The sequence below is a fragment of the Orcinus orca genome, chromosome 3 (assembly GCF_937001465.1).
Source record: "Orcinus orca chromosome 3, mOrcOrc1.1, whole genome shotgun sequence".
In the NCBI taxonomy this organism is placed as follows: Eukaryota; Metazoa; Chordata; class Mammalia; order Artiodactyla; family Delphinidae; genus Orcinus; species Orcinus orca.
The window spans coordinates 123,384,178-123,397,284 of record NC_064561.1 but is presented as its reverse complement, the minus strand read 5'-3'; the positions used below and the strand labels follow the sequence as shown (position 1 = coordinate 123,397,284).

At 36.3% G+C, this 13,107-nt stretch overlaps 1 protein-coding gene across 8 annotated transcripts in view; it reads left to right on the top strand.

Moving 5' to 3' along the window:
• The window catches only part of SCAMP1 (secretory carrier membrane protein 1), a 139,422-nt gene that overhangs the window by 75,737 nt on the left and 50,578 nt on the right, over window positions 1-13,107 (top strand). For all 8 annotated transcript variants that reach the window (XM_049707761.1, XM_049707763.1, XM_033430073.2 and 5 more), the window contains 2 exons: window positions 2,059-2,160; window positions 5,506-5,623. In XM_049707761.1, coding sequence (XP_049563718.1) covers window positions 2,059-2,160; window positions 5,506-5,623 — 220 coding nt within the window. The remainder of the gene's footprint in view (window positions 1-2,058; window positions 2,161-5,505; window positions 5,624-13,107) is intronic.

Here is a 13,107-nt window from a genome sequence, read left to right as displayed (position 1 = left end):
GGGTATCTATGAAAAACTGTAACAGCTAACATACTTAATGAAAGACTGAAAGGGGTTTCTGCTTAAGATCAAGGACAAGATAAGGATGTTCATTCTCACCACTTATATTCAAATTGAAATGGAAGTTCTAGCCAGTATAAATAGGCTGGAAAACCAAGTAAGAGGCATCAAATTAGAAAGGAAAAAGTAAAACTGTCTTTATTCACAGATTACATAATCATCTATGCAGAAAATATAAATGGAGAGATATACCTTGTTAATGGATTGGAAGACTCAACATTATGATGATGTGAATTCTCTCAAAATGGATCTATAGATGCGATGCAATCCCAATAAAAATCCCTGCATGTTGTTTTATAGAAATGAACAAGGTGATTCTAAAATGTGTATAGAAATGTAATAGTCTAGAATAGCCAAAACAACTTCGAAAAAGGACAACAAAGTTGGAAGATTAACACTACAAATTTGAAGACTTATTAGAAAACCCAGGTAATCGTATTGACATAAACGTTGACATATAGAACAATGAGACAGAATAGAGTGTCCAGAAATAAATGCACCCGTATATAGATTACTGATTTTTTAGAAAGGTACAAAGGTAATGCAGTATAGAAGGGACAGTCTTTTTAAGAAATTATGCTGGAATAATTGCATATCTGTATGCAAAAAAGAACTTTAATCCATACCTCATACTATATTTTAAAAATTAACTAAAAAAGGGACATAGACTTAAATGTAAAACCAAAAAAATATAAAACTTCTGGAGAAAGACAAGAAAAAAAACTGTGTCCTTGTCTTTGGCACAGATTTCTTAGATACAGCAATAAAATCAAGATCCATAAAAGAACAAATTGATAAGTTTTGTCTTTTTATGAACTCCAATTTTTCTTCTTTAAAAGACACTCTTGGGATTTCCCTGGTGGTGCAGTGGTTAAGAATCTGCCTGCCAATGAAGGGGACACAGGTTTGAGCCCTGGTCTGGGAAGATCCCACATGCTGCGGAGCAACTAAGCCCCACGCACCACAACTACTGAGCCTGCGCTCTAGAGCCTGCGTGCCACAACCACTGAAGCCCATGCGCCTAGAGTCCACGCTCCACAACGAGAGAAGCCACTGCAATGAGAAGCCCGTGCACTGCAACGAAGAGTAGCCCCCACTCGCCGCAACTAGAGAAAGCCTGCACGCAGCAATGAAGACCCAACACAGCCAAAAATAAAATTAATTCATTAAAAAAAATGTTAAACTTATATCTGTGTGTTCTAGCCATTCCACTTCTAGGTAGTTACCCAGGAGAAAAAGAAATACATGTTCATATGTAGACATATGCATGAATGTTCATGGCAGCTTTATTTATAGAAGTAAAAAACTAGAAACAATCTGACTGATCATCAACAGGTGAATGAATAAACAAACTGTGGTGGTACTATACAATGGAATACTACTCAGCAATGAAAAAGAATGGACTTTTGTTACATGCAGCAACATGAGTGAATCTGAAAATGTGCTGAATGAAAGAAGGCAGACAAGAAGAAAGTGTAGACTGTATGATCCCATTTAAATAAAACTCTGAAATGCGAAACTATAGTGACTGAAAGCAGTGGGTGGGGAGGGAGGGATTAACCAGGAACACAAGGAAAAATTTGGAATATGTTCACTATTTTGATTAGAGAAGGTTCATAGTCATATACTTATGTCAAACCTTACCGAATTGTATATTTTAAATACTTGCAGTTTATTGTATGTTAATTATAATTCAGTGAAGCTATTTGATAAAAAATGAAAACAAAATAATTTTTCTTTTGCCAAGATGTTTTGTGGTGCAGTTGGAAATTGAAAGGACAAAGTGAGGCTGGAATAATAATAACATCGTCTAGTATTTGGATAAACGGTTCACATACATTGTTATTATTTTAATTTCAAGTCTCAGGTAGTTGCCACTGGTTTTTAAAAATATTTTTTAATGTTTGAATGTCAGTCTACAAGTGAATGTAAAGGCATTGAGAACAATGACATTTTCCCCTTTCTTTTTCTCCCTACTCTCTTTCTTTTTAAAAACAGGAGTGACAGTTCATTCAGATTCTTTGTATTCTTTTTCGTCTATATTTGTCAGTTTGCTGTACATGTACTCCAGGCTGCAGGATTTCATAATTGGGGTAACTGGTAAGTCATTTACTTTAATTACTCTAGTTATAATCTGTTCATCTAGTATCTTAATATAATTTTTGGATTCCTAAAAATATTTGACGTAGAAAAACCAGATTAGCAAAAGTATACAAATAATAAAAAATGCAATTTAAAAGTTTCCTAAGGAATAACCTTTGAAGGAATTTAAGAGAAGGCTACCTGTTATGTGTAAAGCGCTATTTTAGGTATGCAAACATATATTTTCATACACACACAAATGCATGTGTGCCCACATACACACACGTCTTTGAAAAGTGGAGTCACTGCATGCACATATATGGATATATCTTTAAACAAATAGAATCGTTCTTAGTCTGGCAAAATGCTCACTCAGTGGGGGACCCTCAGAAACTGAGACTATTTGGACACAGGTTAGAAGGTCATAGATTTATATCTCTCTTCAGACACTCTGGAGCAAACATTTCCTTGAGTGAAGTGGTGCATAGAAGAGTACCTATGTATAAAATCATCCCTCCCTCTCTTCTTTCTCTTACAACCATTGCGTACAGTTGAATTTTTATAAGCTAAAAGCATGTGCGAGGCAACTTTGCTGCGCTACGTACATAAACTGAAACGATCATGTAACTAGAGTGTATTTGAAGACTTACATTTAGTATGCCACTACTGAATTAGAGTAGTCACTGAAAGTCAGACAACTGTTGATAGCTTTGCAGATCTAACGGGCATATATACATGCAGAGAATTTATTTGGGTATTTTAAATCAGTTCTAGGAAAGAGTAGCATTCATTATGATTTTAAAAAGTGTTTACTCTTTAGCATTTGAGAGAAAGGAAATGTTTTAAATGTTTAATTTAAAAAATACACTGCTTATGTTAACAGCATTTTTGTATTCTAATGAAACCTAAATAATTTCTTTTGCTTTTTTTTTTTTTTAAATAAATTTATTTATTTTTGGCTGCGTTGGGTCTTCATTGCTGTGCACAGGCTTTCTCTAGTTGCGGTGAGCGAGGTCTGCTCTTCATTCCGGTGCATGGGCTTCTCATTGCGGTGGCTTCTCTTGTTCTGGAGCACGGGCTCTAGGCACGTGGGCTTCAGTAGTTGTAGCCCGTGGGCTCAGTAGTTGTGGCTTGCAGGCTCTAGAGCGCAGGCTCAGTATTTGTGGCGCACAGGCTTAGTTGCTCCGCGGCATGTGGGATCTTCCCAGACCAGGGCTCTAACCCGTGTCCCCTGCATTGGCAGGTGGATTCTGAACCACTGCGCCACCAGGGAAGCCCTTCTTTTGCTTTTTAGAACAGACTTAGAAAAAAGTGTTAAAACTGAGCACAGCAGCCTGTGAGGTGACTAAATAGCACAGGAATCTGCTAGTGAGGGTGCATACAAGGTGACCTGTTGTAAGATAGACCTCAGGTACTTTAGCAGACTTTAAAAACTTAGACTCTTTATTTTGAGATAACTGTAGAGTCACAGACAGTTATAAGAAATAATGCAGAGAGATCCCGAGCATCCTTTATCCAGTTTTCCCCAGTGGTAACATATTGTAAAGCTATGGAATAATACCAAAATCAGGATCTTGACATTGATTCAGTGAAGACACAGGACATTCCCATCACCAAAGGATCCTTTATGCTGCCCGTTACAGCCACACTCACTTCCCTCCTTAACCCCAGCAATCACTAATCTGCTTGTCATTTCGAGAATGTTATATAAATGGAATCATGCAGTTTGTACCCTTTAGCTTTTTTCACTAAGCATAATGCTCTGGAGATTTATCCAGGTTGTTGTGTCTCAGTCGTTCATCCCTTTTTATTCCTGAGCAGCATCCATGGTGTGGATGGACCACAGTTTGCTTAACCATTCACCAGTCCAAGGGACCTTGGATTGTTCCTGGTTTGGGGCTATTCTGCTAAAAACATTCGTGAACAAGTTTTTATGTGAACATAAGTTTTCATTTCTCTGTGATAAATACCCAAGAGAAGAGTGTAATTGTTGGTTCATATGGAAGTTGCATGTTTAGTGTTGTAAAATTTCTATTTGTTTATTTTTAGATGATTTATTTATTTATTTTTGGCTGCATGCCACAACTTGTGGGATCTTAGTTCCTTGACCAGGGATTGAACCCGGGCCCTTGGCAATGAGAGCCAAGGGAGTCCTAACCACTGGACCTGCTAGGGAATTCCCTGTTCAGTGTTTTTAAAAAACTGACAGTATTTTCCAGAATGGCTGTAACATTTTACAGTCCCAACTACAACATATGGGTGATTCAGCCTCCACATCCTCACCAGCCTCTGGTGTTGTCACTACTTTTTTTTTTTAAGCTGTTCTGATAGGTGTGTAATGATATCTCACTGTGGTTTTAATATTTATTTCCTTAATGACTCATGATGTTTTATCTTTTCATGTGCTTATTTGTCATCTATATATCCTCTTGGTGAAATGTCTCTTCATGTCTTTGCCCATTTTCTTTTTTTTTTTTGTTGCGCTGGTCTTCATTGCTGCGTGTGGGCTTTTCTCTGTTGCAGCGAGTGGGGGCTACTCTTCGTTGCAGTGCGCGGGCTTCTCATTGTGGTGGTGCCTTCTCTTGTTGTGGAGCACGGGCTCTAGGTGCGCGGGCTTCAGTAGTTGCAGCACTCAGGCTCAGTAGTTGCGACACGTGGGCCCCAGAGTGCATGGGCTTCAGTAGTTGTGGTGCGCGGGCTCTAGAGTGCATGGGCTTCAGTAGTTGTGGCATGTAGGTTCAGTCATTGTGGTTCAGGGCTTAGTTGCCCTGTGGCATGTGGACTCTTCCCGGACCAGGGATCGAACCCGTGTCCCTTGCATTGGCAGGTGGATTCTTAACCACTGACCACCAGTGAAGTCCTTTGCCCATTTTCTAATTGAAACTTTTTAATTTTAAGAATTTATTTTTACTGTTGAGCTTTGAAGTTTCTTTATATATTTTGGATACTAGCCCTTTGTTGAATATGTGGTTCTCAAAGATTTTTTTACATAATTAAAATGAACTTTAAAAAATAATAATGAAATCATAGGCTTAAAAAATGTAAAATCTCATGGTATACATTTAAGGCTCTGGATTTTGGTGTTTAGGTTTGAATTCAGACTGTGCTGTTTTTATTAGCTGTGTGACCTTGGGCAAGTTGCTGAATAATCTTGGTGACTCAGTTTCTTATCTGTAAAATAGGGATTAAAAATAGCATATATCGTAGTGGGTTGTTGTGAGAATTAAATGAGTTAATACATGTAAAGAACTTGGATGTTGCCTGGATTGTAAGTGCTGAAAATGTGTTAGTTATTATGCTGTTTTTAAAAATTGTGCATTAACTTATTTGCCTAATTTTAGTTTTCTTCTTTTAATTTCATAGTGGTTGGATTTCATCCCTTACTGGTCTCAACAAAAGTATTCCTGTTGGAATCATGATGATAATCATAGCAGCACTTTTCACAGCATCAGCAGTCATCTCACTAGTTATGTTTAAAAAGGTAAGTGAAATTTTATGTCTGTAAATTTTTTTAGTGAACCTGAGATTCAGTTCTCATTTTCCCATTTTGCTCTTTATTTAGTGTAACCTCAAGCCATTTGGTTGTTGTTCTTATGCAAGTTTGCTCTCTGAGGATTACTTTTTACAATTAAAAGTTATGCATAGATAAATTTTAGAAAATTGCATCACATTTAATGTTTCCTGTAGATAGAGAATATTTTTAAATTCTGTTAACCGAGGGCTTCTTTTATCAATTGAAGAGTCAATCTCATTTTTAAAATTTGTATCTTTTTATATATTCTGATTTCTTTTTTTGAATATGAAACATAGTAGACCGCTTAATAAATAGAAGTAAAACTCTTGTGTGATATGTGCATTTTATTTGTATTTTATCTAAGAGTATAAAGTGAGCTGGTAACAGATTCAGGCTGGATTATGGACTGAATTTTATTTTTAGTAACTGCCCAATTATCTTAGCTATACAGTTGGCAATCTATATCCACATGTTCCACATCCTCTAATTTGAGCAACTGTGGATTGAAAACATTAGGGAAAAAAAAATTCCAGGAAGTTCCAAAAAGCAAAACTTGAATTTGCCACACAATGGCAACTATTTACATAGTATTTACATTGTTTTTACAACCATTTATATAACATTTACATTATATTAGGTTTTATAAGTAATCTATAGATGATTTCAGTATACATATGGGACAGATGTGGGGAGGATGTGCGTAGGTTACTTGCAAATACTACGCCACTTTGTATAAGGGACTTGAACACCCTCAGATTGTGGTACCCATGGGCGTGGGGATGAGGGTATCATGGAATCAGTACCCACAGATACTGAGGGATGACTGCGCCTCCTCCTGTCAAATTCCCATGGCTGTTTTCACTGCCTTAAAGAAAATCATTCCATAGGGTAGGAGAAAGGTCAGGTTTTTTTATGTATAAAGTTATATCGTGCCTTGGGTATGTATTTTTGATATTCTACACATGTTCCAACATAATATAGAGACCCTGTGAATTACACCTATGTTTTAAAATAATACTTTTTGGTGGGTCTCACATTAAGGAAAATAAGTCCTTAAAACATTTTTTCTTTGTTTTTTTTTACTCTGTGGCAACTTGGGAATATGTACAAGGATTGCACAGAAATAACTGTACCTTATATTTAAGAAAACTGCATTCTTGAAATATTTTGCTTGTACATTTGTCTTTAATCCTTCTCAAAACTCTGTGAAACCTAGGCTATGTTCTTTCTGTCCATATTTTGCTACTCATTTTCCCTCTTAAAAGCTTTTACTTCTTTTTAGAAATACACATACATAACTATTGAAACTCCGCTTTCTAAAGTTACTAGATCCTATACCAGCCTTTTTTTCCGTTTTCCTCCTCCTTGGACGCTGAAGCCTTCTATTCTACAGGTGGCCCCTCTTCCTCAGCCTTTATGGTTATGTTCTGATTCTCCTGCCTCTGAGGCTAGTCTTTCTCCTTCATTTCTTTGTTCAGCTCATAACTAAAGGTCTTCTTAAATGCAGTCAGGTCTCTGCTCTTTGTGCTTGCTCTACAGTAGTTTTTCCTTTGGGAATTTCAACCTCCCTCATTGTTTCAGTTTCTTCCTTACCTGCATGAAGTAGAATGTTGGAGTTGAAAGACAATGCTTTACACAGACATTTAGTTGCATCTTCAGGTGACTGTTTCTATCTCCAGTTGATTGGTATCATCATCTCACAGTAATGCATACACTCATTCTTTTCTCAGAACCAGCACTCCTTCCAGAAGTTCTGATTCATATTCAAGAAACGTTTATTAACACCACATAGTGTATGATTCCACTTATATGAAATGTCCAAAATAGGTAAATCCATAGAGACAGAAAGTAGATTCGTGGTTGCCTATAACCAGGGGTGGGGTAGAGGGTGACTACAAATGGTTATAGAATTTCTTTTTTTGGGGTGATGGTGAAAAAGGTCTATGAATATACTAAAAACCATTGAATTGTATACTTTACAAGGGTAAATTGTATAGTGTACAACATTTATCTCAATGAAGCTGTGTTTTAAAAAGGAAATTTATTAAGTAGCTATTATACATGAGTGGTTGTAAGTACTTTTTCATGTGATTCCATTTAAAACTTACGTCATTACTTTGTCAGTGCTTCCATTACTTTTTTTTTTTAACATCTTTATTGGGGTATAATTGCTTTACAATGGTGTGTTAGTTTCTGCTTTATAACAAAGTGAATCAGTTATATATATACATATGTTCCCATATGTCTTCCCTCTTGCGTCTCCCTCCCTCCCTATCCCACCCCTCCAGGCTGTCACAAAACACCGAGCCAATATCCCTGTGCCATGCGGCTGCTTCCCACTAGCTATCTACCTTGGACGTTTTTTAGTGTGTATACTCACTTTCCTAGACACTTTCTTAGTGTCTGTTCCATCTTTCTCTTCCTTTCCATTTCCAACCTCAGCTAACCCAGAGATTTTTTTACAGGTCGCTCATACCCCATTCCCACTTCCTTTAGTTCACTTTATGTATAGTTACTATTTTAATCTAAAAAAATCCCAAATAAACCCAGCACTCTGAAGATTTTTGAAGTGGACTTCAGGTTGGGGAATGGGATTGTGGTGGTAGTGGTAGTAGGGCTGGTGGTGACCTTTCACAACTCCCGGATCCAGACTTTATACTCTATTCAAAGTTACTGCTTGGTTTCTTTTAAATACATCACGTACATTGCTTTGTCTCAGTTTTTGTTCATGGTATGCTTCTTGACCTCTGGGTTGCTTTATCTTCTCTACCAGTTGAAGACTTACAAGTGCTCTTTCAAGACCTGGTTCCAGTCTCATATTCTTCGTCTGTGAAATAAGGAATTTAGATGAGATGATTTTATGAAGTACAATAAATGGAGATAATATAAGCTAAAATATAGTTTGAGCCAGCTTTCATATTTGTAACGGCAAGGATTTCTTTTAATTTGATAGAAATTGAGATCCAATGAAAACACCTGATTTTTCTTTTTATTTTCTTTTCCATACTTGCTCAAAACTTGCTGTTTTTTCTTCCAACTTCATTGAGATATAATTGACATACAGCACTATATAAGTTTAAGGTGTACAGCATAATGATTTGACTTACGTCATGAAATGATTTTTAATAAGTATAGCAAACATTCATCATCTCATAGATACAAAATAAAAATTTTAAAAATGTTTTTCCTTGTGATGAGAACTCTTAGGATTTACTCTCTTAACAATTTTCATATATAACATAGAGCACTGCTAATTATATTTATCATGTTGTGCATTACATCTCTATTACTTATTTATCTTGTAACTGGAAGTTTGTACCTTTTAAACTATCTTTATCCAATTCCCCTTCTCCCACCCACCGCCTCTCATAACTACAAATCTGATCTCTTCTTCTATGAGTTTGTTTGTTTTTGAAGTATAATTGACCTACAACACTGTGTTAGTTTCTGGTACACAACATAGTGATCTGATATTTCTGTATGTTTCAAAATGATCATCACAGCAAGTCTAGTTACCATCTGTCATCATATAATGGTATTCTATTATTGACTATATTCCCCACACTGTACATTTTAAAAGAAAAAAGTCCTTTGGGGCTATGTAGCCATAGTTTATAACCGCTAGGAGTCAGGCTTTCCATAAGCAGTTAATGCCCTCTAAAAGTTATCTGTGCACACTGTTTTGGCTCTAGAATAGTTGCTTTTTATTAGGCTATTCTGCGTCTCCAGTACCAGCTAAATGGTGCTCTGTGGTATATATTTATTTCAGTGGCAGTGAATACAATTTTGAGAATTTTGTGGACATTGTGAAGTCCTGCATAATTTGGAGTTAGCTAATCATTGGTGTCTAAAGTGCCCAGTATGGGCACTATGGTATCTTTGTTTTCCCCATAGTGTCATCTTATAATCCAAATTTAAAATAATTGAAATGCAAGAATATCTGTCTCTTGTACCTGTTCATAGATAAGGGAATAGTTTAATCCTTACCTTTCACAGATAGATTTTTAAAATTTTCTTTTAGATTATTCCCAAACAATATTTTTTTTTACAGGCCCATCTTTTTGTAGTAAGCTATTAGAAAGAATTACATAATAGTTTTGGGCTAAGGGAGAGGTATTATAAATGGGTCAAATAATAAATGAATGAGTCATAGGAGATTATATATCAGGGGAATACAAAATTTCCCCCATCCTTTAACTGATATAAGAGCTAGAATAACTTAGTACGCTAGAGATAAATAGATAATACGTAATTTGTATTTCCTTTGGGACCTAGTTTTGAATGGTTATTTTTCTATGAAATTTAACAAATTGTTAATAGACTTTGTCCACATTAATAAAATAATTGTTAGTAGTGATTTTTTTGCACTTCAGAAGAATTTTTAAAAAAAGTTATTTCACTTCTTTAAAAAACAAGTTTTTAAAGTACTTAAAAATCTGTGTCTATACCAAAATATCTGCTTTGCAAATAATCTTTTATTTTGTGTGAGAGTATAGAATTGGGGAATATGATCCACAATAATGAAAAGTCTCATTTATTAGTTAAATTGGTGTTTTACAGTAAATGCTGTGTGAAGCTATCCTACTGTATATAAAGTGATAGTCCTCTTAGATTAAAAGTGAATTTCACTTTCTTTGAAAGCATTGTAGTTGTTCACTACGCTCCCCTCCCCTTTTATTTCTGATTTATTTTGGATCTAGGATAGAATGCTGATAATTTTACTGTAATATCTTTCTGTACTATCACAGACAGGCATGCTGCTTCTCTCTCTTCCCCTCTCTGAATCATCCAACACTAAGGTCTTTTCTGATTAGGTATCAATGTCAGATGATTCACATTGCCTATTAAAGTGCTAGTCCAGGGCTTCCCTGGTGGCGCAGTGGTTGAGAGTGTGCCTGCCGATGCAGGGGACACGGGTTCGTGCCCCGGTCCGGGAAGATCCCACATGCCGCGGAGCGGCTGGGCCCGTGAGCCATGGCCGCTGAGCCTGCGCGTCCGGAGCCTGTGCTCCGCGATGGTAGAGGCCACAACAGTGAGAGGCCCGCGTACTGCAAGAAAAATAAAAATAAAATAAAATGCTAGTCCACATGCTGCTTATTTTCATCCAGGGGACACAGAGTAGGTGCAGTAATACTTTTGAATCCCTAGAAAAATTGGCACTCTGAGCAGGTTGTTTATATCTGTCATTAGTTGGTATCCTTAGTATGTTCACTTTTTTTTTGATTGCCCAAATCTTAATTTTGTTATCCTTTTCTATAAGTACTAGGCTAGTTACTTATTAGATTCCAAACCCCAGTTAATATAACTAAATTATTGTGAATTATCTTTACCTAGGCATTTTCAAATTTGGTGGATCTGCTAGTTTATAATGCTGTACATATGATATTTTCATCCAAATAATCTTTATATGCATATGTTAATGGCTTTATTACTGAGATGTAACTCACATATCATGCAGTTTACCCATTTAAATTGTATAATTCAATGCTTTTTGGTATATTACATTATTAATTTTTAAAAATTGTGGCTCTACATAAAACATAAAATTTGCTATTTTAATAATTTTTAAGTGTACGATTTAGTAGCGTTAATTACATTCACAATGTTGTGTAACCACTACCACTATTTCCATTTTTCATCACCCCAACAGGAATTCTGTGATATCTTTTTTTGTGATATCTTTGTCTGGTTTTGGTATCAGGGTGATGCTGGCCTCATAGAATGAGTTCAGAAACATTTTTTCTCTGCAGTTTTTTGGAATAACTGAGAGGGATTGGTGTTAACTCTTCTTTAAATGTTGGTAGAATTCACCTGTGCAGCCATCTGGTCCTGGACTTTTGTTTGCTGTGAGATTTTTTTAAATTACTGATTTAATTTAATTCTTGGTAGTTGGTCTGTTCCTAATTTCTATTTCTTCCTGATTTAGTCTTTGGAGATTGTACATATCTAGGAACTTATTTGTTTCTTCTGGGTTGTCCATTTCATTGGCATATAATTGTTCATAGCAATCTATTATGATCCATTATATATCTGTGGTGTCAGTTATCAGTTCTTTTTCATTTCTGATTTTACTGATTTGGACGCTCTCTCTTTTTTTCTTGATGAGTCTGGCTAATGGCTTATCAATTTTATTTACCTTTTCAAAGAACCAACTCTTAGTTTCATTGAACTTTTCTAATTTTTAGTCTCTATTTCATTTATATCTACTCTGTTCTTTATGATTTCTGTTAACTTTGGGTCTTGTTTGTTCTTTTTCCAGTTACTTTAGTTGTAAGGTTAGGTTGTTTATTTGAGATTTTTCATTTCCTGAGGTTGACTTGTATCACTATAAACTTCACTCTTAGAAACTGCTTTTGCTGCTTCCCATAGATTTTGGATCACTGTGTTTTTGTTTTCCTTTTTCTCCAAGTATTTTTAAAATTTCCTCTTTGATTTCTTCAGTGGCCCATTGTTTGTTTAGTAAGCATATTGTTTAGTCTCCATGTGTTTGTGTTTCTTACATTTTTTTTCTTGTAGTTGATGTCTAGTCTTACAGCATTGTGGTCAGAAAAGATGCTTGATATGATTCCAGTTCTCTTAGGTTTACTGTGACTTGTTTTGTGGCCTGCCATGTGATCTATCATGGAGAATGTTCCTAGTGCACTTGGAAAGAACATGATTCTGCTACTTTTGGATGAAATGCTCTCTATTTATCTATTAACTTCGTTTGGTCTATTGTGTCATTTAAGGCCAGTGTTACCTTATTGATTTTCTGTCTGAATGATCTGTCCATTGATGTAAGTAGGGTGTTAAAGTTTGCTAGTATTATTGAGTTTCTCTCAGTTTCTCCTTTTATGTGTGTTAGTATAGTAATTCCCCTACATACCAACGAGTTCCATTGCAAGAGCGTGTTTGTAAGTCCAGTTTGTTCGTAAGTGCAACAAAGTTAGCCTAGGTACCCAACTGACACAATCAGCTATATAGTACTGTACTGTAATAGGTTTATAATACTTTTCACACAAATAATACATAAAAAAAAACATGCAGAAAATAAAACTTTTTTTTTTTTTTTTTTTTTTTTTTTGCGGTACGCAGGCCTCTCACTGTTGTGGCCTCTCCCATTGTGGAGCACAGACTCCGAACGTGCAGGCTCAGCGGCCATGGCTCACGGGCCTAGCTGCTCCGCGGCATGTGGGATCTTTCCAGACCGGGGCACGAACCTGTGTCCCCTGCATCGGCAGGTGGACTCTCAACCACTGCACCACCAGGAAAGCCCAAGAAAACATTTTTAATCTTACAGTACAGTACCTTGGAAAGTACAGCAGTACAGTACAATAGCTGGCATACAGAGGTTGGCATTAAGTGAACAGGCAAGAAGAGTTACTGACTAGAGGAGGGAGAAGGGGTGGGAGATGGTAGAGCTAAAGGATCGTCAGCAATAGGAGATGGAGGGTAAGCTGCAGTTTCACTCA